Here is a 23955-nt window from a genome sequence, read left to right as displayed (position 1 = left end):
CAAACCACAGATATGTTACATTTGTATGTTTCATATGTATCATATCGTCAAGTCACGCAGTATATGAGCTGCCTTTGATATCTGGAGGTGGATGGGACGGTGGATGGTGTGACACCGACTGCCAGACAGCTGCCAGGCTGCAGCCAATGTATGTGAACAACAAATAACAAAACTGGTTGTTTTTTAGTGAGACATCAGCAGCATATCCAGCCTCTGTTGTGCCACTATAACCAGTTATTTTTACTGAGACATGACAACATTTCCAGCGGTAATTTTAGCTAAAAATCAGCGGCAGTTCCAGCTGTGTTTGTATCATCAAAACTGGTTGTGTTTTAGCAAAATGTCTGTTGTGTTTTTAGCCACGATTGTGCGATCAAAACTGTTTTTTAAAGCAACAATTCAGTGTCATTTCCAGCTGCAATTGTGCTGCCAAAAGAGGGGTATTTTTAGCAAGACAACAGTGGCATCTCCAGCAGCAACTGAACCTGGTGTTTTAATGAGACATCGGTGGCACTTCCAACAGTATATGTGCTGCCAACACTGGGTGTTTTTTAGCAAGACATTGGCAACATTTCCAGAAGTGATTGTGCCACCAATACTGGGTGTGTTTTAGCAAGATATTGCTGCATTTTCAGCCTTGATTGTATCACCAAAAGCTGGTATTTTTTCAGTGAAACATCGGCAGCATTTCCAACAGTGATTGTACCACCAAAATGGAGTATTTTTAGCCAAAATATCATCTTTTCTTTACTAAAACCAAGGGATTTTTGTGCCTAAACATAACCATGTTAATAACAGCATTAACAAACTTCAACATACCTGCTACATAATAATGAACAAATGTTACATATCAGTGGTCTGCAGAAATGCACAATGCCAATGTATTCTGGTGTTTGGGTTACATCTTGCATTGAACTCCAGTGTATGAGTTGCTACAGTGAATTTGGCTGAGGTACAGTGATGTGCCCAATTTCAAACATAACAGATAAATGTTGCATGTATCTGCAACATTTATCCAAAATATATGCTTTAAAAAATGCAATGAAGACAATAAGATACAATGCATTTGCATGCATAGACAAATATTTTTGGTCAGACTGTGAGTGTTTCTGTTTTCACATATACAGATATATGCAAATGGCTGTTGCATAAATGCAGCTGTACAACCAAGCTAAGACACTGACATTCAGTGGTTCTCTCTCTTTCTCTCACACACACACTCTCTCTTTCTCTCTCTCTCTCTCTCACACACACACACACACACACACACACACACACACACACACATGCACACACACACACTCATGCACAGACAACTCCTACATAGCTGCGCATCAACACACCCACAACAATACTCAACTGATGATCAATAAGATCTTGGTTGGACTGTGGAGGTCTTAAAGTTCATTCTTCCTTAAAAAATAACCCAAAACATCTTTGTTCTCCCCTTCTCCACCAAAGGATTATGGAAATATTGCTAAACAACTATTAAATCTGGTCCTTCCTCCAGTTACAGACCATTTTAACATCTCGATTCGCCTTCATGCTACTCCCCAGAAAGCAACATAAAGAAAATGCTCCAGTTCATGACTTAACTTCTCTAAAAACCCCTACAAGACACATGAAAGCAGACACAGATCAGGACAGAGAGACGACTTTAGAAGCCTCATGTCAGGCAGTTGGACGAGGCATCCTGAGCACGTATTGGCAGCGATGGCGTAAAAACATTTTGCTACTGCAGGTTAAAGACTGTAGTGAGCAGAATGAAACCCTAAGAATAAAGATGTACATCCCAGCATGACAGAATTCATTGAGACAGTTCTTTGCTACGGACCTTCTCCTAATCCATCACCTCGGTAATTACCTAAGACATCCGTGAAGAGACAAAGAAAGGTAAGAGCCTCAGGAGAGAAGTCAGAGGACCCTTAGGTTAGCCAATATCTGCTACACTGCTGCTAATTATCACTTCCCATATTGACGTTACTGCCTTTGACTGTTACCTTGGCAGTGTTGCGCGGACGGTGGATAAATCTCAGCTGGACACAATCCTAGATTCAGAACCTAATTCACATTTGATGCCAACTTTTTAAAAGACAGATTGAAGCTTCTCAGAGGACGCCGCGAGACTCCATTAAATTTAACGCCAATAAAAATCTGTCTGATACAAGAGGGATGACACAGTTTCAAACAACGCCATGCCTTTCAACAACTCGTTCACAGAAGGCATTTTTATACAGAGTGAAGCAAACTTTTTTGTATCCAAACGTGTGTCAGGTTTGCTGGCACTAGTAAATAAAATGCTCTGGAAGTGGCTTGTAAGAGTGTGTCTTTGGCACTCTCAGCAGGCTCTGAAACATATAAACTGTGCTCAGAACAGTTATTAAAATTAAAAAAACATGGCAATGATCTGCGCATTCTGGAAGGCTCTCCTCTTAAACATCGCTATTTAAAGATTTTTTTTTTTTTAATCTCTGATAAAAGTTTATGAGTACTGTATGTGTGTCCTGTCTGTTTACATATTTTCTATATATATGTATATATATATATATAAGAAATAAATATATCTATTGTAATTATTATTTTTATTTGGCTTCTTCTTTTATCTTAAATGCATGCTTCTAGGAATGTTTTTGAGGTCATGCAACACTAAGAGATTAGCGTAAACCCAGATAAAAAGGCAGTTTGAAGGGGGAAGCGTTATTCTATACATGAATCCTTAAGTTGCTATTTTGATCATGAGGACGTGATCATGTGACAAACCTGTGTAAAAGGCGGCACTGCAAGTGTATCACATCTGCAACTGGGATTAATGTCCAAAACTAGATTGTGAGCTTTACGTCTGAAATCGCAGCTCGGTGAACGTTTTATCGCAATGACTTCTACATGGAATGTTAATATCGACAAGGACACCGCATCCTGTTACATGAAGGATTTGGCCTTTCGATTTTTTCCTTAAGAAATCCCCTAACATACAGCTTTAGATTCTTGTAACAGCTACCTGCAGGCATCCTTTTAAAAAGTGTGGATTTTGTATAGAAGGCAGTGAACAGACAAATATACAGTGGTGTGATGAAGCAAGTGGCAGTCGAGAAACAAGTGAAAATTCTCATTCAGATAAAAATGTCATGCAGTTTATCTACTACTACTAACAGCACCTATCTACCTACAGGCTATCAGTAAAGTCACAGTTAACCTACCTATCTATTTGAATAAGTACCGTGTTTGTGTGAAACCGTGAAAAACAAACAAAACAAGAAGAAACATTCAAGTTGTCCTCAAAGCTCTGCAGTAAGACCAGTTTTGGGTGAATGGACGGGGGGAGAAGCTTGCATTGCAATACATACAGTACATGTAAGACCAAAGCAGTGAAAAGTCAAGGCCATTCTCAGTCATTCATCAGATACTGATGTCTGCTGGGAAAAAAAAAGGTGTCGAACCATAAGCTAAGCGCCGATGGCTGTCATTCATCCCTTGAAAAATAACGTGGTGTACTTAAACCACCAACCTCGTCAAAAGTCACCCACGGGCCACATCAGCGCTGGAGTGGGCTTCATGCTCACACATCCTCTTATTTCTAAATGGTGTAGCGTAAGACAGTTTCATTGGCTCCAGGAAGCAGCATATGTAGCGCGCGAGTAGGGCTCTTCAGTAAGCGCATGGCAGAGCAGTGTGCCTTGGGATATGAGGGGACGGAGGACTAAAGCAGGGATTGTGTTGTGTTGCTTTTTTTCTTTTTTTGAAAGCAATACTTCATTTTTTTTCTTGCTGTGTTTCTCCCTTTTTCTTTTTGTGCACTACTGTTGGCTACTGTTGTGAGCAGGACATTTTTAGGCATCTTTTTTTCTTTTTTTTTTGAACAGCCACACACACACACAAAAAAAAAGCCAACTCCATGCAGAAATTTTCAAATTTCACTTTGACAGTTTTCAGGAGTTTTAAGGGCAAGTTGTGAGGGATAAAGACAGGATGAGCAAGGAGTGAGCGGATGGTCTTTGTAATTTTTTTTTTTCACTGTCAATCATCATCACCTTCCTGATTCTATTGCCTTGATTTTTCCAGCACACGAGAAGTGGGAGGCTGTACACCTGTCCCGTCCGGTTGCTCGGCTCCGCGTTTCCCGCTTTGAAAGGGAGGAAAACAGCAGACGACTACACGTCTGTGAGCATTTTGGTGATGTTTACATAGTTTGTGTTGGCCAGCGTGCAGTTGGCCGTCTTAAGGTTCTCCTCCTGAAAGTCCTCGTTACTGTTGTTCACAGCCTCCTGGATCTCCATATAGTCCGATTTGCTGATGGTGGAGCCGCTCCGGCTCTTCTTCAGCTCCTCGGCCGAGTCGGCTTTGGGAACGTTGACCTGCAAGTACTGCGCCTGCTCTTCCCCTTCCGTCTCACGGTGGTAGAAGTAGTTGAAGTTGGACACAATGACAGGCACGGGCAAGGCGATGGTCAGCACACCTGCGATGGCGCAGAGAGAACCGACGATTTTGCCACCGATCGTCGTTGGGACCATATCACCATAGCCAACTGTTGTCATGGACACCACCGCCCACCAAAACGCATCCGGGATGCTTTCGAACTGTGACTCCGGCTCATCTGCTTCGGCAAAGTAAACGGCGCTTGAGAAGAGGATGACTCCAATGAAGAGGAAGAAAATGAGCAGGCCGAGCTCTCTCATACTGGCTTTCAAGGTTTGACCCAAAATCTGAAGCCCCTTGGAGTGACGGGAGAGCTTGAAAATTCTGAAGACTCGTACTAAGCGGATGACCCTGAGAATGGCTAAGGACATGGCTTGCTGACCCGCTTGACCATCCTCCGGCCTGTCTGCGAGCTCTGTGCCGAGAGTGATGAAGTAAGGGATGATAGCAACTATATCAATAATGTTCATTATGTTACCAAAAAAGCCCGCTTTGCTCGGGCAGGCAAAGAAGCGCACTAGAAACTCAAAGGAGAACCATATAATGCAGAGAGTCTCCAGGATAAAGAAGGGGTCGGTGAAGTAGGTGGAAGTATAACTGATGATCGTGGTGTTGGTCTCAGGTGAATAGACTTTCGAGTGAGACTTGTGCATATCGTCATCATCGTTGCGGAAAATGGGGAGGGTCTCCAAGCAGAAACTGACAATAGATATCAGGATGACCATGACAGAGATTATGGCGATAATCCTAGCAGGACCTGAGCTCTCTGGGTACTCAAACAGCAGCCACACCTGTCTCTGAAACTCATTGTCAGGAAGAGGCCGCTCCTCCTCCTTGATGAAACCTTCATCTTCTCGAAATATCTCGATGGCCTCGTCGCCCAGCTCGTAAAAGCGGATCTCCTCTGAGAAAATATCGAGCGTGACATTCACCGGCCGTCTTAGCCGGCCCCCTGATTGGTAATAATACAATATGGCGTCAAAGCTGGGTCTGTTCCTGTCGAAAAAGTACTCGTTCCTCAGCGGATCAAAGTACCGCATCCTCTTTTTGGGGTCCCCCAGCAGCGTCTCCGGGAACTGGGAGAGGGTTTTGAGTTGAGTCTCAAAGCGCAGCCCTGAGATGTTGATGACCACCCGCTCACAACACTCATGGTCGGCCTCCGGGTCGTAGTCCTGCGGGTGCCCCGGGTGCGCAGCCGCCTCGTCAGAGGGGTCGCCTGTGGCAACAGTCATTCTGCAGGGGGAGGAGGCCTGCACTTTTCAGTGAGTTTGGGTCCTGCAGCCTGGAAAACTGCAGGCAGGGGCCAGGAGAGGGAGGGGGCTCAACACCGTAAAGACCTGACGGCCACAGGATGTCACCTAGGATCTGACTGCATGCAGGACACATAGAGCAAAGACAGACAACAAGGTCAGGTAAACCTGAGACATGATTCAGCACTCAATACTTCTGCCATTTAGCCCAGAAATGTCAAGAATTTGCTTTAAAACAACTAAAAATAGATGCACACTATGAAAAAATACATTTGATCAGAGTTATGTCAAGTTATGCTGTCATGAGAAGGCGATCAATGCAATTATAAATCAGCTCATGGCAACTTGAAGCTCCTGACTCGGGCAAATTAATATGCAAATAAGCCATCCGCCTTGCATATAAATTGCTTAATGCAGGTATACTCACAGGGCTAACTGGCACATAACAACATACAGACGCTCATAAATTAGGACACTGATCTGCTGCAATGGACAGAATCCAGTGAAATGAACGGGACTACCTTTTTTGCAGTGAAGCCATGCATGAATATGGCAATGCAGCAGGCAACCAAATTCATACAGACAGCACCCTGTCTAGAATATCACAGAAAACCACCGCAGTCTAAACACAAATGTATGCTTTTTCAAAAATGTGCCAACCCCCCCCTCCCCACACACACACACACACGCACATATTAACTGACTTCAGTTTAGTTTTGTTGGAGCATTTTAGTCTTGAAATGGTGCCTGTCTCTGAAATATTCAAAAACAGCTATAAATAATTTATCCATAGAAGGAAATAGGTTCCAGGAGAAAAACTGTATCTCTTGTCTGCATCATCTCAGAGTGGGAGAATAAAATCCTTACACAACAAATCTATAACTGCAGGCTTATGATCACCAATGAGGTGCAAATCAGTGCACTGCAACATGCCAAAACACAAATCAGAGATGAAAGGTGAGCTGCTTTATCTTCATACATACCTGCAGACATCTTTTTCATATCTGATGTGAGTGACCGGACGCTGGTACCAGAGAGGTGAAGAACCAGCTGCGACAATCAGATCTTGTGTAAAAAAAATAAAAATTCCAATTTGGGGCAGTCGATGATATACACCTCATGTTGTCTGCAGCATCCTCGCCGTGTATACACCGGGTACAGTATGTGCGGGTGTGTCCTCGCTTTCCCCTCCCCGACTCCTTTCCTCCGGGTAGGCTGTCGTGGGATGGCGATTGGCAAAAAAAAGGGAGGAGGGAAGCGATCAAGGAGGTGCTGGTGCTTCCCTTAATAAGCAAAGGTGCTGGGATCAGCAGAATGATCTGCCTCCGCTGTTGCCCCTCCACGCCAGCGTGACTGTGTGACGAGCTGTGGCTGCAGACAGCCGCAAAGGTAAATGGTCCTGATAAGGTGCTCAGAGAGGCAACATCTGCAGGAGGGAGGGAGAGCAGAAAAAAACGCGAAGCGAGGAGGAGGGAGGCTTAAAAAAACCCCATAATCTTATTAGCAAGATTTAATAATTAGACGCGTTCTGGGACACATGCATCAATAATGAATCCTCTTTTCATTTCTGTGGGTGGATCAATCTGCCGTCACTCAGCCAACGTGCATGTTTATGCCTTAATTCTCGCCACATGAGCTGCAGATCCACGCAGAGTCAAGTGCGTCCCAACGTTTAGTGCACACACACACACACACACACACACACAGAGTTGTGTGAGTCTCCTTACAGCCTACATGGTGAGCACAGCAGCGTCCTCAGACACTGACTTGAAACGACATGCATGAAAGAATCGCCCTATGAAGATTATGCAATTACACCAAGCCAGAGCCCCACGCACAAACACACACATGAATATAAAGCGGCCTTTATGGCTCCTGCATGGTCTGGGCTCGGCAGGAGGTGAGAGGGTGTCTTTTCAGGTGAAAGATTTCTGGGTGAAATATTTCTGGAGTCAGCAGTGGCCGCTGGTGTTTAAAGCTCAGTCAAACCTGCATTCGGGTATTGCTGTGCATACCAAGAGACGCGCTGGTGATGGAGCAGGCAAGGGCGAGAAAAACGCGCTCTCTATCCGCACTGAAGCCTACCACTCCTTACCTTATCTGCAGTGTGGGCAATTTAAAGGGGTACACATCTCCAACATTAATCAGCAGCACTGCTGATGGTCAGTTTGCTTGCGGGTTATCAAACTGCAATGTCATATTAAGGTTCAAATAAGAAACACAAGTTAGCAACATGAGGAATATTTCAACAGACAGATGCAGCAACTGATGGATTACTGTGACAGACTGCTATCATTTCAGCATGTTCAGCATTGTCACACCATTTTCAGTCTACACCTTCTGCACATGGGCAGATTATGAGACAATGGGCCTCTGGGCACAGACATGCAGAAGACCACAACACCTCTCTATAGGAGCAAGAAACACATGTTCAGCCTCTTCTTGTTTCGCATCTCTTTGTGGTTTGTGTGTCCTAGTAATAACAGTAACTTTATTAATGTGATAATTTTGTGATCGACTGTCATTTTAGGACATCTATTGCACGTCTGTCTGTCCTGGAAGAGGGATCCCTCCTCAGTCGCTCCTCCTGAGGTTTCTAACTTTTTCTTCCCCGTAGAAGGTCTCTAAGGTTTTTCCTTAGTTGCTGTGAGGCCCTAAGGACAGAGGGATGCTGTAAAGCCCTCTGAGGCAAATTGTGATTTGTGATAATGGGCTTTATAAATAAAATTGCATTAAAACAGAATTGAAGTAAAACAGCACCTTTAAAAACAGAGTTTACTAAGTGCTTTGACAAACAAAGCAAAAGCAGAAACCGGATTCTAAGAAGGCAATACAACAACAGAAAGTGAAAACTAGGGCAGAGTTGAGATAAAATTTAAACAAGAGGACAACTAATGCAAGATGCATGACACAAAATGTCAATGTTAAATAATACAAACAAATAGACCAAAAACAAAAGCAGTAAAACCACAAAGAAAAGGAAATTAAATGTGTAAAATAAACAAAATAAACAGAAGAGTTGACATCACATAAATACAAGTCTATAAAAATTTAGATTAAATGGTTTGTCCAAAGCCGAGGGGCCCTGATGGGGCTTTTTTTTTCTTTTTTTTTTTAAATGGCACTGGTGTGTCATGTTCAACATAAGTAAGTAGGTAAGTAAGTAAAATTTATTTATATAGTGCTTTTCACAGACAGAGGCCACAAAGTGCTTAGTAAGGGCAATAAAGAACATACAAGAAAGAAAGAATAGAAGATTAGGTGACAACCCGAGCCACACCATTTATAAAACAGTTTATAAAAGGCCACAATACACAGCAAGAATATACAAAATATTAATAAAATACAGAGCAAATGCGTACAAGTTGCCCAAACGCCTGTTAAAATAATTATACCGTTGTAAGAGTTTTAAAAGAAACCAGAGTCAGCAGACTGTGATAATGCAGGGAGAGCATTTCAAAATGTTATTCTACAACCTCAAAAGCTTGATCGCCACGGGTCTCAAGGCGAGTGCGAGGGACAGACAAGATATTTAGCGTATATGAGCTAGCATCACTGCCAATTAGAGTTGATCGGATCTGGAGTCGATAAATACCTGTGACTACTGCAGAGTCATTTGTCCCAGAAGTGGATGCTGATTATGACATTTCCCACGAAATACAACAGACACATGTTAGCAGGTGTTAGTAGTTTTTTCTGCAGTGGAAAATGGACTTGTGTCTCTTTGCAGCTGATCTCTTTTGTAATTTTGAGTCGCTACCAGGTTGGTACCAAGTTGGTTTCTTTACAAGACTTTACAAAAACTATAACGATCAACAGTGATACATATGAAACAGTCATTTTAAACTCTAGTTTTCCACTTTTTAATATATTTCAGAGTAATGAAATAGAGAACAAGTCCAGTGTTTGGCATTAATTTTACCAACAGCAGTTGAGCGACGGCTTCTGCTGTGGTACGGCAACACAACACAGACAAACCATGCAGAACTCCAATGTAGTACTAAAACTGGCAGTAATAATAATGCCAATTTGTTTGGTTAATTTATGGCTTTGATTAGATTTGCTAATGATTATTTCGGACGGCAGTGCATGGTTTCCTGTCGTAGCATAGCAATATAGCAATCTATTTTTTTATTATATCTTTTTAATCAATATTTGGGGTTGAGGGACATTTTAAGCCTAACTGAATAGTGGGGGGATGCGTTTCTCTAAATCTGGTGTCTTTTCTGAGCTTTACTGTTGAAATGATTAGCGCATACAGCAGCAGCAACATGACTTCCCCTTCTGCCTTGTAATTCTTGTTACAGCAGTTATATTTGTAACCTTTCCTGGCAACAAGCTTCATCAATAATAGATCGGAGAGTGACTAAAATAGAGCAAAACCTCAAACATTGTGCTCTGCTAAATTCAGAACCAAGAACAAAACTAATCAATCCTGTCCCCTCTATCAATACTGGAGCTGAGAGTGAAAGCACAGTGGCCAGAAACGACCTCCGGAGAAGCCAAAGGTCAGCGGGAATCCCTTGCTTGTGAAGGGGAGGAGGTGAACAAAGAGAAAGGGGGGATGCAGGGAGGCCAGCAGGATGATTTGTGTGAGACTCGGCTTTGCCAAGGTTACTCCTGGCAGACCTGAGACCCCTGCGGCTCCCCACCTCGTCCCTTCTGTCCGTCTGCCTGCCTGCCTGCTGCCACACTTGCGGATACCTCTCACTATCTCTTAATGGCTTTCCCAGGTTCCTCATGACAGCACAGTCATTATTTATGAGCCGGGGGCCCGTTACAAAGACTGTTAATGCAGGCTCTAAAGCTGCAGTTCACTTTGCATTAGCTGGCTCGCGTTAATTAAAAGCGAAGGGTCCCTGCACTCTAAATGATGTGCGTGTTTTTAATCATATGGGGACATGAAAATGGGTGGGGGTGTGTACGTTGGCAGATGAGGGTGTCGGCAGTGAATTTGTTTCCAAGAAGTATTGACTTCAGGGCTCCTCCTCGTCCCAGCAGATGTTATTTTGGCGCAGGAACAAAAAGCAAAGAAAATGAACTTGAGGACTGAGAAACTGAAGGGTCATTATCTCTGAGCCAACTCTGCTGCTGTTTTATTCATTCTAAGGACTAAAGCATTTAGGGTTATCGTCAACTAATGGCACGCTGGTTTCTCATGTTATTCAAACAAAAGGTTGCCTGAACTATCCCATCTCAACTTTTCACCAGTAAAATCCATCGTTTTAGTGCGGTCACACTACTCATGTTTACAGTCAGGAGAATTATTTCCATTACTAGTGTTGATATGATACGTGAGATTCCACTTTACAATGTCTCGCTTTGAGATACATCAACACGTTTTTCTACAAAAGCCTAGGGCTGGGCATTTAATCGGTAATTAATCGAAACCGACATTCAGAAGCTCTAACCGATGTAATCCTGCCCATATCAGTTATTTCTTTTTCTTTTCTTTTTTCTGTTAAAACCCTAGAATGGCCCTGACAGTCATTTTGACCGCTTTTACATTTATGTCATATAACTTTGTCGAATTAAAATGTACAGTGCTGCTGGTCCCTTACTTTATCATTTTTATTTATACAAATTGCACAAAAGGCAAAAAAAAAAATGTAGAAGTAACGTGAATCTGCCATGTCCAACATAGAGTAGAACTCAAACAACGAGCTAACTGAGCAAATCGAGCTGCTTGTACCAAAGAAAAATGCTGTTTCCGTTGAGCATATTCACATATTTACATACAGCATATTACTTTTTATTCCAACATGGGACTGCTGGAGTTGTAAAGGTACATTTTACACATTGCACTTAGGGTGTTAGCGGGGAGGTCAGAAACCTGACAGCAAAGCAAGTTTATCCAGCCATTAGTTTTACCAAAGAGTTTTGGTACTGTTACCAAAAGTGTAATTTTTTGTGATTAAAAAGAAGTTGAAGTAGAATCATATTTTCTATATCTATACTGTATATATATATATTTCTTCTCTGCATTTAAATTATTTAAACTATTTAATCAAAGAAAAGGTAAACAAAACTACAAATATGACTTTTCAACACAGTCTGAATCAAAAGTTGTTTCTTCTCCAGACAGATAAACAACCTTTGAGGATGAAACCTGACAGTGTTTTAAACCAATACAGCAGACTAAAGACAGGCTTTTAACATACCTCCTCTTCTGGCTCTGACCAAGAGTGCCTGACGAAGATTTCCTTTTCTGTTTGATACTCAGCCCTACCAGGGAGATGTTGCAGAAAAATATCTGTTTACAATATCTGATCTCCTTCTACTGTAATACTTATCAACATTTTATTTCTATAAAAATACTAGAAAATCACTACAAAATTAGCTGCGCCCAAAGTGCCAAGGTGAATCATATGTTTATCAAGGACATGTCAGAGCAGTTCGGTGCGGCCCTGGAGTGCACAGCTCTTTTAAAGAAAACTGGAGGTCTATTGTATCTCCTTGCTCCTTCATACTGCATTGCAGCAGCCACAGGTCTCCAACACACACACATACACACACACTAAAAGGCTGCAAACAAAAAGGTACAAATTTCAGCATGATTCAGGACCCTGCTCTTCCTGTCAAGAGTGAGCTCACTGACCGACACAGCACAATGAAATGGAGCAGACGACCTCTGCGTATCATGTTCACTTTTTGATTTGCTGCTTTATTACAACAAATTTTCTGTTTCTTAATATGATGATGCAACACTCTCCTGTTTATATTTCCTCATGAGAAAATTCTCATGCAAAATCATCACCATATTTGATGAGAATCTTAAGGAAAACTGATCACATCCTGTATGTTCAGAGAAAAGTCTCTGTTTTCCATGTTTGTTTTTTCACTCCTCAGGGTTTCTAGCAATCCCACAACCGTGCTGTTAAACACCATTTTTTTTTTTTACAGTGCATCGTCACTGAAACTCGATTTGTTTAACCCTCTGGGAGATGAGTCACTCCAGCATCACTGCTCAGGAGGGAGAAACTGTGGCGCCCTGCAAAAGATGCCAGGTCGTATAGAGCGACAGGACCAGGCCCAGAACGTGGAGGCACTAAGTACCGGGCCAGCTGCCAAAATAAATGTTGGCACTGTACCTTTCTGAAGATCACAGATGTCTTACATTTGTACATTTCTTATGTAATGAATATCATGACACTTAACATTTAAATCTTCAGTTTTACATATTAAGTGCCATCTAGTTCCATTATACTGAAGAAAAGGCAGACATCTGTACGGCTGTTATCTCCAACACTCTGCAACTCACACCAAGACAATGTAGATTGATAAACAGCACTACAGGCAGGAGGGAAAATATGTATTTTTGATTTGGGGTGAACTGTCATGTTTTGCCAAAAAAAACCAACCTGGTTTGGTCAACACAAACGCAGCTTAAAATGTCAAATGCAAAGAGTGGTTTGCTGCTTGGCAGCTGTCTCTCCTATGTGCCTACCATCCACCACTACTCTCCTGATGGGAAACTAAGCTCATATACATGTAATCTAAACTACGTCACTTTAGAATGGTTGATATGAAACATATAAAATGTTGTAGGTACAGACATATATAGCAATGCATCTCCCTGTGTCCTTCTCTGTTTCCCCTGGAGCTAACAGTGCATTTGAGGTGAAGACAGGAAGAGATGGTGATAAAGAAGAGAGGGACAGGGGAAGAGAGGGTGTTGAGCGCAGAGAGGAAGGAGAAGAAAAAAGGGCAGGAAAGGAGGGAGTCGTGCTCATCAGATTGAGGCCCAGCAGGATGAGAGCAGACACTGGAAAAGAGCCAGACACCAGGAGAGACACAAGGACACTGGTCCACTGCAGTATACTGCCAAGCTGTATCTCACTTACCCAGATAACCTCACACAAGTCTGCACCCTCCCGCTGCACGGCTGCATGAGCTCATTATCTAAACTCATATGTATACACAAAACCAGTTGCTACCTGTGGACATTTTACACACGATTACACCGTCTGTGTGCTGCATGAAACAAACACACACGTCACTGTAGGGCTTCTACATTTGTACCGACAGCAGTAAAAATGACAGAAAAATAAACCAAATCGTGGCTTCATTCAATTCAGTGAGCTGTCCTGATGCTGAAGGGAAGGACTATGAGTCAGGGAGTGAGTCAGTGTCACTGTTGCAGGGATACCCTTCTGCTGCGTTACACAATGTGTCTGTATGAGTGAGTGAAATTCAAGTCAAGGTAAGTGCTAGCTTCAGGAACACTTCAGGTTACATTACACCAAGGTCATACTGGAAATAAGATCTTTTTTATATGAGGGGGGAGAGGACAAAAATAAAATTGATTGTGTGTTTGTGTGTTTGTGTGTGTGTGACAGCGAGGCTCTGTGAAGTGGAGGCGGGTGACTTTATACGTTGCATGCAGCAGTGACTTATTGCAGCATACTGCTCCACCCCTGAATATCTGAGCAAAGCCGAGCTTTGGTTCGTAGAGTTCTGCTCTTTAAAGAAGTACTGATATAAAGAGGGTCATCACATAAAACCAGGCTGTCTCTGCAGTAGAAAAATGCAAATGCTTGTGAAATTAGTGCCACGTGAATGGAGAAAATAGAAAAAGGACGCCTTTGTTCAAGAGGTTGAAAACAAACAACTACCAGAATGCACTGCACTGTACCAGACCACAATAGTGGGTGACGTAATGCCAACTTGTACGGGTGAAACTACGGCAGCCAGCTGGCAAGAAACAATCTCATATTACAGGTGAACTGTGAGCTAAAACATGTTTCTGAAGGGTAGTTTATTGACTTTATCAAAACGACAATGTGCAATGACATTAATATATGAGATATGAAAACACGGTTGCACCAGATTTAGGGAAATGCTAATTTCCGTCTGCAGTCCTACGCTCAACAGACTGATACAGTTCATACAGTTACACTACTGAACACAAGAAAAGCAGATGCCCAACACAACATAGGACACTAGGCGCACACTGGAGAGCGTAAAACGTAATATGGTATGCACAATAACCACACCTCTTAAGTGACCAAATATCATGTGCAAACACTACACGCTGCAAAATGCAAAAAAAAAAATAAAATAAAACTGACCAATGCAGATTTGTTGCACTATAAAATTTTAGAAAGGAAAAATGCAACTCAGTAACAGAACCTTGGTTTATATTTGATCAGTTCTGCTTAGTTTTACCGTTTCACCTCAGTATTTCCAGCCTCCATTTTCACTGTACAGGAAGCAGTATGGTGCCCACTTCCAGGTCACAAACATAAACACTGATATTACAGCTGAAAATGGCTCTAAAATGTGTTTCTAAAAACATTTCAGGCAAGAAATAGGCAGTAACATAGTCTTGATATATATTTAATCAGCACTGCGTAGTTTTGTCGTTTGATCGAATTTCAGTCCAAGTTTTAGAGAGAGAGAGAGGGAGGCGGGTCTGTCTTTTGATCCACTTCTAAACTCTTTGTGTCCGTGGTTGTGGCATGGGTTGCTGTGGGCAATGTGAAAAAATGTGGAAGAACAGCCTGTATTTCAAGCAACAGCCTGAGAGCCAGCAAAACTCTGCCGGATGATGTGTTTCATGCCATTTCACGTTTCGCTGTGGGGGGAGGAGGGTTACTTCAGCACTGGTTAGATGGAGTTTAGTTTATCACAGTTCATTTACACTGTTTTGATACACAGCTGGTTGAAAATGGGCGAAGTACGCCTTTAAGAAAGAACTGGCTGCAGTGTGTTTGCTGCGGCACAGATGCACATTATGGGACTTGTGGGATTTTCAGCAACAGCTACTGTGTCACTGTGATGATGCAATTCTCTGGTTTTTGTTTACCGGTTACTCAAGGAACCAAAATATTTGCCTCAGCCTCCTGCAGCGGTTTAGTCTGCAGTCGACACTGCTGCAGCCGCTCTCTCTCACAGGACACCTGAGGGCTGAACAGTTTCACACATCACACATCTGACTGTCCCCTCTGATATTAATCTTGTCCATCAAGATAAACAGACTCCTGGAAAACGCCTAAAAGCACCACAGAAATTGTCCAAAGTCAGCATTGTCACTGTAGCTGGGTGAATCTTCTGCTCAGCCTCATTCGGTTGCTACGGAGACCATCTCCAGGGGCAGCAGTGGGAGGAGGCTGGGCGGTGACATCACGCCTACAGCGTCTCTGGTGCCGCTGGTATATTTCAGGTGAAGTTACAGCACGATGACAAAGCACTTTTCATTCCCCTGCAGTCAGCTGCATCAGTTAGAGATAAATCAGAGGGTGGAAAAAGTGTAAAATATGTGAATTCTTCTTCACACCTGGGACATGTTTGCCAGTATGTGTTGCCAGTACAGTATGAAACTGGTCTCATTTTTAGCTTTAGTCCATCTTCCCTCTGGGGTGGGGGGGTATATGCTCTCTCTGACATGCTTTCTGGGCTTCCCTTCTCTCCCCGACTGCCGAGTCTTGATGCAGAAGAGTGAACTTTATGAATAGCCCCAAGAGTACCATTGCATGTTCTCCGCAGAGCAGATGGATGAATGGCACCCAGAGAAATAATGGCAATATGTCTCATGGTTTCTATTTTTGGCAGCACTGAGTTACAGTTTTAGGGCAAATACTGTACCACATAAAAATATCATCAGAGCAGGAGGAAGAATGTGCAGAGCTGTGAATAACTGCACCCGGCTCAGCCGCTGCCTTCACCGACATGCTTTGGTACAGTTCAAGGATGACAAGTGGCACCTCTGCTGGCAGACACTGGGTATCATTAGAGGTAGCACGCCGCTGCGAGGCATCTCTCCTCTCATGCTGGCATGATGAGGAAAGCGAGGAGGACGTGAGGAGAGGGAAAGCCCGGGGTCCCCTCTATACACCCCCACCTCGACTGAACACGAAGCTGGTCTCCTCATGTCTGCCTGCAGCTGCAGTATCACAGAGGACCAGCTGTGGAGATGACAGTTTGCGGTTTCCTGTGTCTGTGTGTGTATTTGTGTGTCATACAAGCGAGTATGTTTGACGCAGTGCAGAGCGTGTGCATGTTCTTTTCAGTTTATTCTTCCTAATGACCAGAATCCCACAGCGGAGTGCGTTCAGGCGTACCAGCTGTGACTGTCTTACAGCTGTGCAGCACTCAGGCATGCTCATTCATACACACACACACACACACACACACACACACACACACACACACACACACATATACGCACACTCAGACGTTCACACAGGGACAGTGAGACAATTCGATATGTTGACACACTTTATAACAAGCAGACACGTTTTTTTCCATCCTGCTTTAAAGGTTTTTTCGTTAATGCTTCATTATACATGTTGTCTCATGAGTAACTGTTTGACTTTAATAAAGATACAAAAACAATGCTCATCCACACATTTTTTTCAGCAATAAATGTACACTTCTTTCAGCTGTTTTGCCTCCTGTTTTTGTTTCCACCAACTCCTGAAAGAAATATCTGTCTCTTTCATTGCTAAATGTTCTAGTATGTTCACCAGCTAACTTCAGTCTGTCTGCAGTTTGACGCTGTGCAGGCAGCGTCTGCCTAACACACAGCTGAACACAGCTGCCTGCTGCGTCTGGACACATGATTAAAGGGCCGTATGAAGATAACAATGTGAGCATCCACACTGATGAACCATAAAATTCTGCAAACACTGACACAAACATGCGCTGTGCACTCCCGCTGTGCTGCCCTGTTAATTTGGATGGATTTTAATCGCTTGTCAGTTATTCTGTCGTTCACAGAATATCAAACGATGTAGATCCCAACGATATTATTCGCCTCTGTCATTGTCATAATAGCTGTGGTGTGGACTCCACCATCCACTCCGGTTAAAATGATTTTCAGCGATAGTAAATATATAGAGTTTGTGGGCCAGAAAACCAAAACTATTAAATTAACTTAGACGGTTTCTGTATCCTGAGGGATACAGTCGTTTGACAGGCTGTGGGGGAAGGGGCATCAAGTGGGTGAACTTAATAATGTGAAACACTGGAGGGGGAGATGGGTCAACTATTCAGGTCATGTCACTTCATGCCAGCATTCAAAAATATACTCATCATTTTTATCAAAATCCAAAATGTAATCCTATGTGAACAAAGTCGACGGCCATGATGTATGTGTTGTTGTTTTTTCATGTTTATGATATTTTGGGGGGAAATTTGTCTTAGAAATTGTTTTTAAAGATATTGATATATTCTTGTTAAAAAAATAATGATTTGCAATATCACAATTAGGTATTTAATGTATGTATACTGAAGGATACATTGCCCATATAAGGGTATAAAATCAGCAATAACCCCTCACAGATATAAATGTTTTGAGGCCTATTCTCTACAGATAATCAATAATAAAAAGGTGCCAAACATTGTTTTCTATTTATTTTTTATTCTTATTGTTTTGCTTCCTGATGGTTTATCAGATTTAAGGGCTGCGACACCAATTTGCTTCACTGCACCAGACAAACTCTTCACTCTACTAATCAAAACTCGCCATACTAGGAAATTGACCGTTTAGGACCACCACAGTGAAGATTTAGGTATAAAAACGGGAATTAAATGTTTTGTTTAGAAATTTTAATGGGTCGTTGTTTATTCAAAGACTAGATTTGCGTTAAGTGTTCAAACTATACTGAATGTAAAAAACAGTTGTTCAGTTTTTTTGTTTGTTTTTTTTTTTACTTTAAAAATGGGTTATGCCAAACAAAAAGCAACAAATTAATTGTTAATAAACATGTTTTAGAAGTTTGCATATGAACTATTGAATAAAGAGGAAAGTGATGAATTTATACCGAAAAGGGGAAATGTATCTCAGGATACAATTTGTACTTTGGAAACCAAAGGTCACAGTTTGACCTGTTGTTGATTAGATTAGCTTTAATGTCAGCTTTGGGTACTTTGGCACTACAGTTTGATACCAAGCTCTACGGAACGAGAGTTTATTTTCTCCACTACAACATCCTGAATTTTGACAAAAATATGGAATAATGTTTTGGTAATTAATGTTGTGTAATAAGCTTCCTGCATTCCTGATGAGATGAGTAAACACTGAAAATTACTGTTATGTTCTTCTAGTAATTTAAACACTGTAAAAGCAACATGGATCTCCTCATGAGGCCACAGACCTCAGCTTTTTATAAGCTTTAACTCTCCACAAAAGAGAGCGAGACAGACTGAACTGCAGGTGCTCTGAGGGAGATGATTAACGGCTCTGTGTAACCTGCAGACACGTTTTCTTTCCACTGGTTAAAAATACATTCAAGAAGGACGTAAATTCCAGCAGAGGACACGGAGGGAACAAAAACACTCAGCAGTTCTGAGGCAGAGCACCTGGAGCTGTGCAGCATCTGGCCTGCAGGACTGACGCTCTGCAGGTAAAACTGAGGGGACAAAAGGTTAAATCTTTGAAACTAGAGGCTAAACTGCTTTACTTCAAAATGCGGACGGTCATATTATACGTTTTAGCCTTCCATTTTCCTCCTAAAATGTTGTGTTTACCTTCAGTAGGTGATTCTGTTTGTGGAGACTTTGTAAACACAAATTAGACCTGAACCGCATGTTACTTAAACAGGCTGTTTTTGTCAAGGCTTTTAACGTCAAGGTTTTTGGACGTTTAAAATCATTGTCATCAAGATGAGAAAATGAACACAAACAAATGCTCACCTAAACTCAGCCTAATTATTTTCATAGCAAATTAGCAGTTACTTGTACAGCATGCTATGAGTATGACTGCCAGACAGGGTTATAGAAAATTGTGCAAAAAGTTAACATTTTGTAAGTATTTTTGTGTTTGTTTTTGCACAAGGCTGATTTTAAGTTTCTTTTCTCTTATGCTTAACTCATTTAGTCGTGTACTTCATAAAAATGTTGCTTCATAAGCAGATTAAATGAGAGTGCATGTGATTCTACAAAAGTGAGTTTTGCTTAGTAACAGCCGAGCTTACTGCAAAGTGAATTTCAAGTAACCTTAACATCCACTCTGTGCTCGTTCAAAGTCATGTTAAGTGTGAGTAGGGAGAGTTTTTTCTTTTTTTTTTAGCACTCAGGCTCACAAACTGTTTTCCTCTCCATCTCCCGGGAAAGAATTATGGGTCAGACTAAAAGCCTCTAGGTGAAATTTTAAGGTAGTTTCCTGACCTGCATGACAAAACGAAAACACGTGGCCGAGTCTCCAGCAAAACACCGCTCCCTCATTATTGTTTGGGGTCTCACAGACCCAAGAGCTGCATTTCATCAATAAACATTTTTCCTTGAACTTACTAAAACTCAAAACGTAGATAGGTATTGAAGCGGTCACCCTTGCTATGCCACAGACGGGCACGCACATTTGATAAAGATGACTAAGAATGACCATATCGTTATAACACCAAAGAAGGAAATATAAACATAAAATGAAATGTATTTATAACATTATTCACAGACAAATAAATGTTCAGTATGTTGCCCTACATAATGACATTCCTTATGTCTGGTGTCAGTTATTCCCCAGAGAGGTTCTCACTACCTGTTAGAACCACCTCAATACAAACTGGTCCAGTAAGACAAATGCAGATGAAATTAAATCCCAAATTGACACAAACTACAGATAAATACACGGCACATGACAGTATTTTACTGCTGGAGTCTCTGAGATCTCAAACCAATGTAAGGCGTCATTTTCTATGGTGTATTTCTAAAATAATAATGTTAACAAAATCATGTCACCTCTCACAAAATTTGTGAAAGTCATGAAGTATGAAGCTGACAAAACAATCAACAATGTTGTTATATTTGAGTTGTTGTTATATATGTGACGGCTCAGAGAGTCGCCAGTTGCTTGATTATAAAGGCACAATAATATAAACAGACTTCAATAATTCAGGTGTAAGACATAAGGGGATGAATATTATCAGAAGAAAATCCCTCAACAGTAATAACTCAGTAGATCCACTAGAGAGCAGCGCTGAGCTGTGTTCAGAATGAGACGCCTCTGTTCAAAAACAGCAGCTCTCATGATTCAACCTGCAGTTCAACAGCAGCAATACAACATCGTTTCAACTACTTAATGACACATGAAGCAGTTTGTAAAATCTATGCTGTTTTTCTTCACTGAATTTTGAACAAGTTTCTCTTCTCATATTGATAATACCATAAAATAAAATAAAAATATTTTTTATCTGAAATGAATAAATGATTATTCAACCTAATGAGGATCAATTCTGCTTCCAAAAATACTCAAAATTAGGGGTTAATGATAAGCACACACACAAAAAAATTATACTACAATTAACTTTGACAGATATTTCTATTTTGATGTTAGTCACAATTTTAGTGGGAATGGTAATTTTTGCATTTTTACTGAAAAAAAAGATGATTTGGCCTTTGCTGCATGTTTAAGCATGTTACCTTCTGTCTGCTGTATGATTAGTAGGCCACAATACTTTATTTATAACAGTATGCTGTGACAGAATTTACAGACAGACAGATTTCTCCAAACTGAAGATTTGCAGCTTCAATCTTATTCATTGTATACTGTATATTTTCTGAATTACGGGCTGTTGTTTAATCAAAACAAAAGATCTGAAGATGTCATTTTGGACTCTGGGATATTATAACAGGTATTTTACACTATTTAATATTTAAAGATGAAATCATGGGTCCTCAGAGTTACTGCAGTACATTGCTTAGCTTGTGTGTTAGACTCCAGCCTACTTCTCCAAACTGTGAGTGTGCATATGGATAAGTGCCTCATTTAACCCCCATTCAAAAAATCTAAACCATCACCTTAACCCTTTGAAACATTGAGCAATATCCCTTTTCTTGTGCTGCTTTCAGACACCGTTCACAAGTATTTGCATTTTTAACAAATTATTTTTTAAAAAACTTAGGGAAAATATTTGGTAAAAAAGAAAGCTCCAAAAACTATATTTATGATTACCATGATAACATATTTAAAATGATGTCACAGACTTGAAAGCTTTAAGCTTTTTTCAAGTCTTGTCTGCCTTGCTTGTTATTTTTCTCTTTTCTTTTTAATTTTTCTTTTGTTTGTGTGTGTTTTTTGTTGTTTTTGTCGTGTTTTTTAAACTAATTGTCAGGTAATTTTCTTGTACTTTTTACTAAGATCTTGCTAATCTGCCTTCTTTCCAATTCTTCCAGTTTTTTCAGGTTTCAAGGGGTTAACACATGGCACTTAGGGCCACCCTGCCCAGTCTATATGCAACTCAATTTGACATATGTAGTGGTGGGGTCACTGCTTCGTCTCTCTTTAAGCTAAGAGATCCTTGACCTAAAAAAAAGGTTGAATTCCCTGAATTAAACGATTAACTGATACAGAAAATAAGCAACAGATTTTCAAAACATTCATAGGTTGCAGCCAGAAGAACAGGCTACTCAAGGTAAAGTCAGAAATGTAAATCAACAAAAAACAAAACCTCTCACACATATTCCAATCCAACATGACACACAAAGGCGAAACACATCCCCCTGATTAATGTTAACACTGTTTGTGTCACTTCATCTCTCAGCCACTTTGTTCCCAAAGCACACGTGCAAATGTCTGCTGGAGGCGCTGAAAGGTAGCTGACGTCAGACCTAGTTGGCATGCCAACTCAGAGAATGATGCTCACATCTGAAAAAGAGAGCAGCTGAGGCGGTTTCAGTGAGGGGAAACAAAAGAGCAGCTGCATGATTTTCATTATAGTTCTACGTGAGTGCCAGCTCATAACCTGAGGCTACAGGCTGCTAACTTAAAACAGTAATAGTGCTGATAGATACTGATTTTATCACCTTTTACGTATTCAATAAATTATTAAACTCCACATGTGAGTTGAACTTATCATCAGAGAACATCTGCGGCAGTTGCCCCCTTTCTCTCCCTCTCCAGGGACAGAGGTGATAATGAACCCCAGTTGGAAAGACTCTGTGGAAACGCAACACTCAATGCCATGGTAACAACACATCAGAGGGGGTTACCCGGGAAACCACCGTCGTCATGGAGACTGCATCACAAGGCGGGCTCCACGAGCAGCAGGCGGGACGCTCTGCACGCGCTCCCTCCTTTCATCCTGTCGTCACGTGACCTCAAACACACCACACTTCATATGCTTCACATGGCGATATTAGATATTTAGCTGAAGGGCGTAAAGACATTTTGACTCGGGGTCAGTTAATTTCCGTTTTATTTATTATAGGCTATATAGGCAGATCTGAATAAAAATACAATTTTACGAAAAGCTCGACTCATATGATAAGCGTCTCCATCTACACAACTCAGTGTGTCTTTACCTGAATAATCGTGAACAAGACTCAGAGTCCAACATCTCCACAGGTTATGATATTAAATATAACCCTAAACAGGCAGTTGGCTATACGAATAGTCTATTCATCACATTACTGGACAATGAAACTTTTTCTTTCCACGAAGCACAAGACGTCGTTTTTGCTGTTGTTGTTGTTGTTGACTGGTGGCTAAATGCAATATAGTAGACTATATGCTACACGTGTATCCCGATCATGAACACCAACAACTTTCGCATTAACACCAAGATATGTAGGCATCGTGTGGCACTGTACACTGCAAAAATATCGGTTTTAACAAGCCGATTACATGTTCTTAAATGTATTTCTGGCAACAGCTTTAGACGAAATAAACACTTTTCCAGCATATTTTTCAAAATCATATTAATACTATATAACCTTTGAGAAATACTCAAAACGTGAATCTACACTGTAAAATCTGACTTTGATTTTACAATAAAATATCTTTAAAAAGATGTAAAAGTAAATATAATTAATCTTAATTTCTGTTAATTGTATATCCAGTTGTTAAGTTAACTTAAATTTTAGTTGTATTTACTTAATATCACGAAGTTATTGCACCTTAAAAATGTTAAGTTTAATTTAGTAAGTTTTAGTAACTTCAGTAAACCAAGATTACTGTGCTATAAGCCTATATCTGCTGGTTGCAAACTAGTCTGTCATATTTGTATTTTCTTAAATGTGTTGAGAAAACAGAACTTGAAGATCTCCATCACTGACAAAATCCTCATTGTGATGACCAAGTTAAGTCAGAATAATTTGGTTTAAAGAAGCTGCTCAGAACTTAGAAGGACCACGGTTATTTCAATTGTCATTATTATTAAGTAGGCCTAAATACAGCTAAATTTCAAACTTAACACTTTGATATCAAGTAAACATAGGCTAAATTAAGATTTATGGTTAGATCTACATTGACTTTTACTTTTTCAAGGCAACTAGTTTCCAAGCTTATTTGAAGTAAGATCAACTTGTCATATTTTACAGTGTACACTGGAAATAAGTAGACTAATAATTTCTC

General features: G+C 41.0%; 1 protein-coding gene across 1 annotated transcript; it reads right to left on the bottom strand.

The window, feature by feature from the left end:
• Window positions 1–3865: 3865 nt before the first annotated feature.
• On the bottom strand, window positions 3866–7029 carry LOC121949723 (potassium voltage-gated channel subfamily A member 2). Its single transcript, XM_042495453.1, has 2 exons — window positions 6647–7029; window positions 3866–5782 (listed from the first exon to the last, which is right to left on the bottom strand). The coding sequence occupies exon 2, from the start codon at window positions 5643–5645 to the stop codon at window positions 4149–4151; it is 1497 nt and encodes a 498-aa protein (XP_042351387.1). The 5' UTR covers window positions 5646–5782; window positions 6647–7029; the 3' UTR covers window positions 3866–4148.
• Window positions 7030–23955: the final 16926 nt, after the last annotated feature.

The sequence above is a fragment of the Plectropomus leopardus genome, chromosome 2 (genome assembly GCF_008729295.1).
Source record: "Plectropomus leopardus isolate mb chromosome 2, YSFRI_Pleo_2.0, whole genome shotgun sequence".
Lineage (NCBI taxonomy): Eukaryota > Metazoa > Chordata > Actinopteri > Perciformes > Serranidae > Plectropomus > Plectropomus leopardus.
This window is presented reverse-complemented; position numbering and strand designations above follow the sequence as displayed.

Excerpts from the sequence above, each read along its gene's own strand:
- LOC121949723 (XM_042495453.1), bottom strand. The coding sequence starts at position 5,645 with ATGACTGTTGCCACAGGCGACCCCTCTGACGAGGCGGCTGCGCACCCG.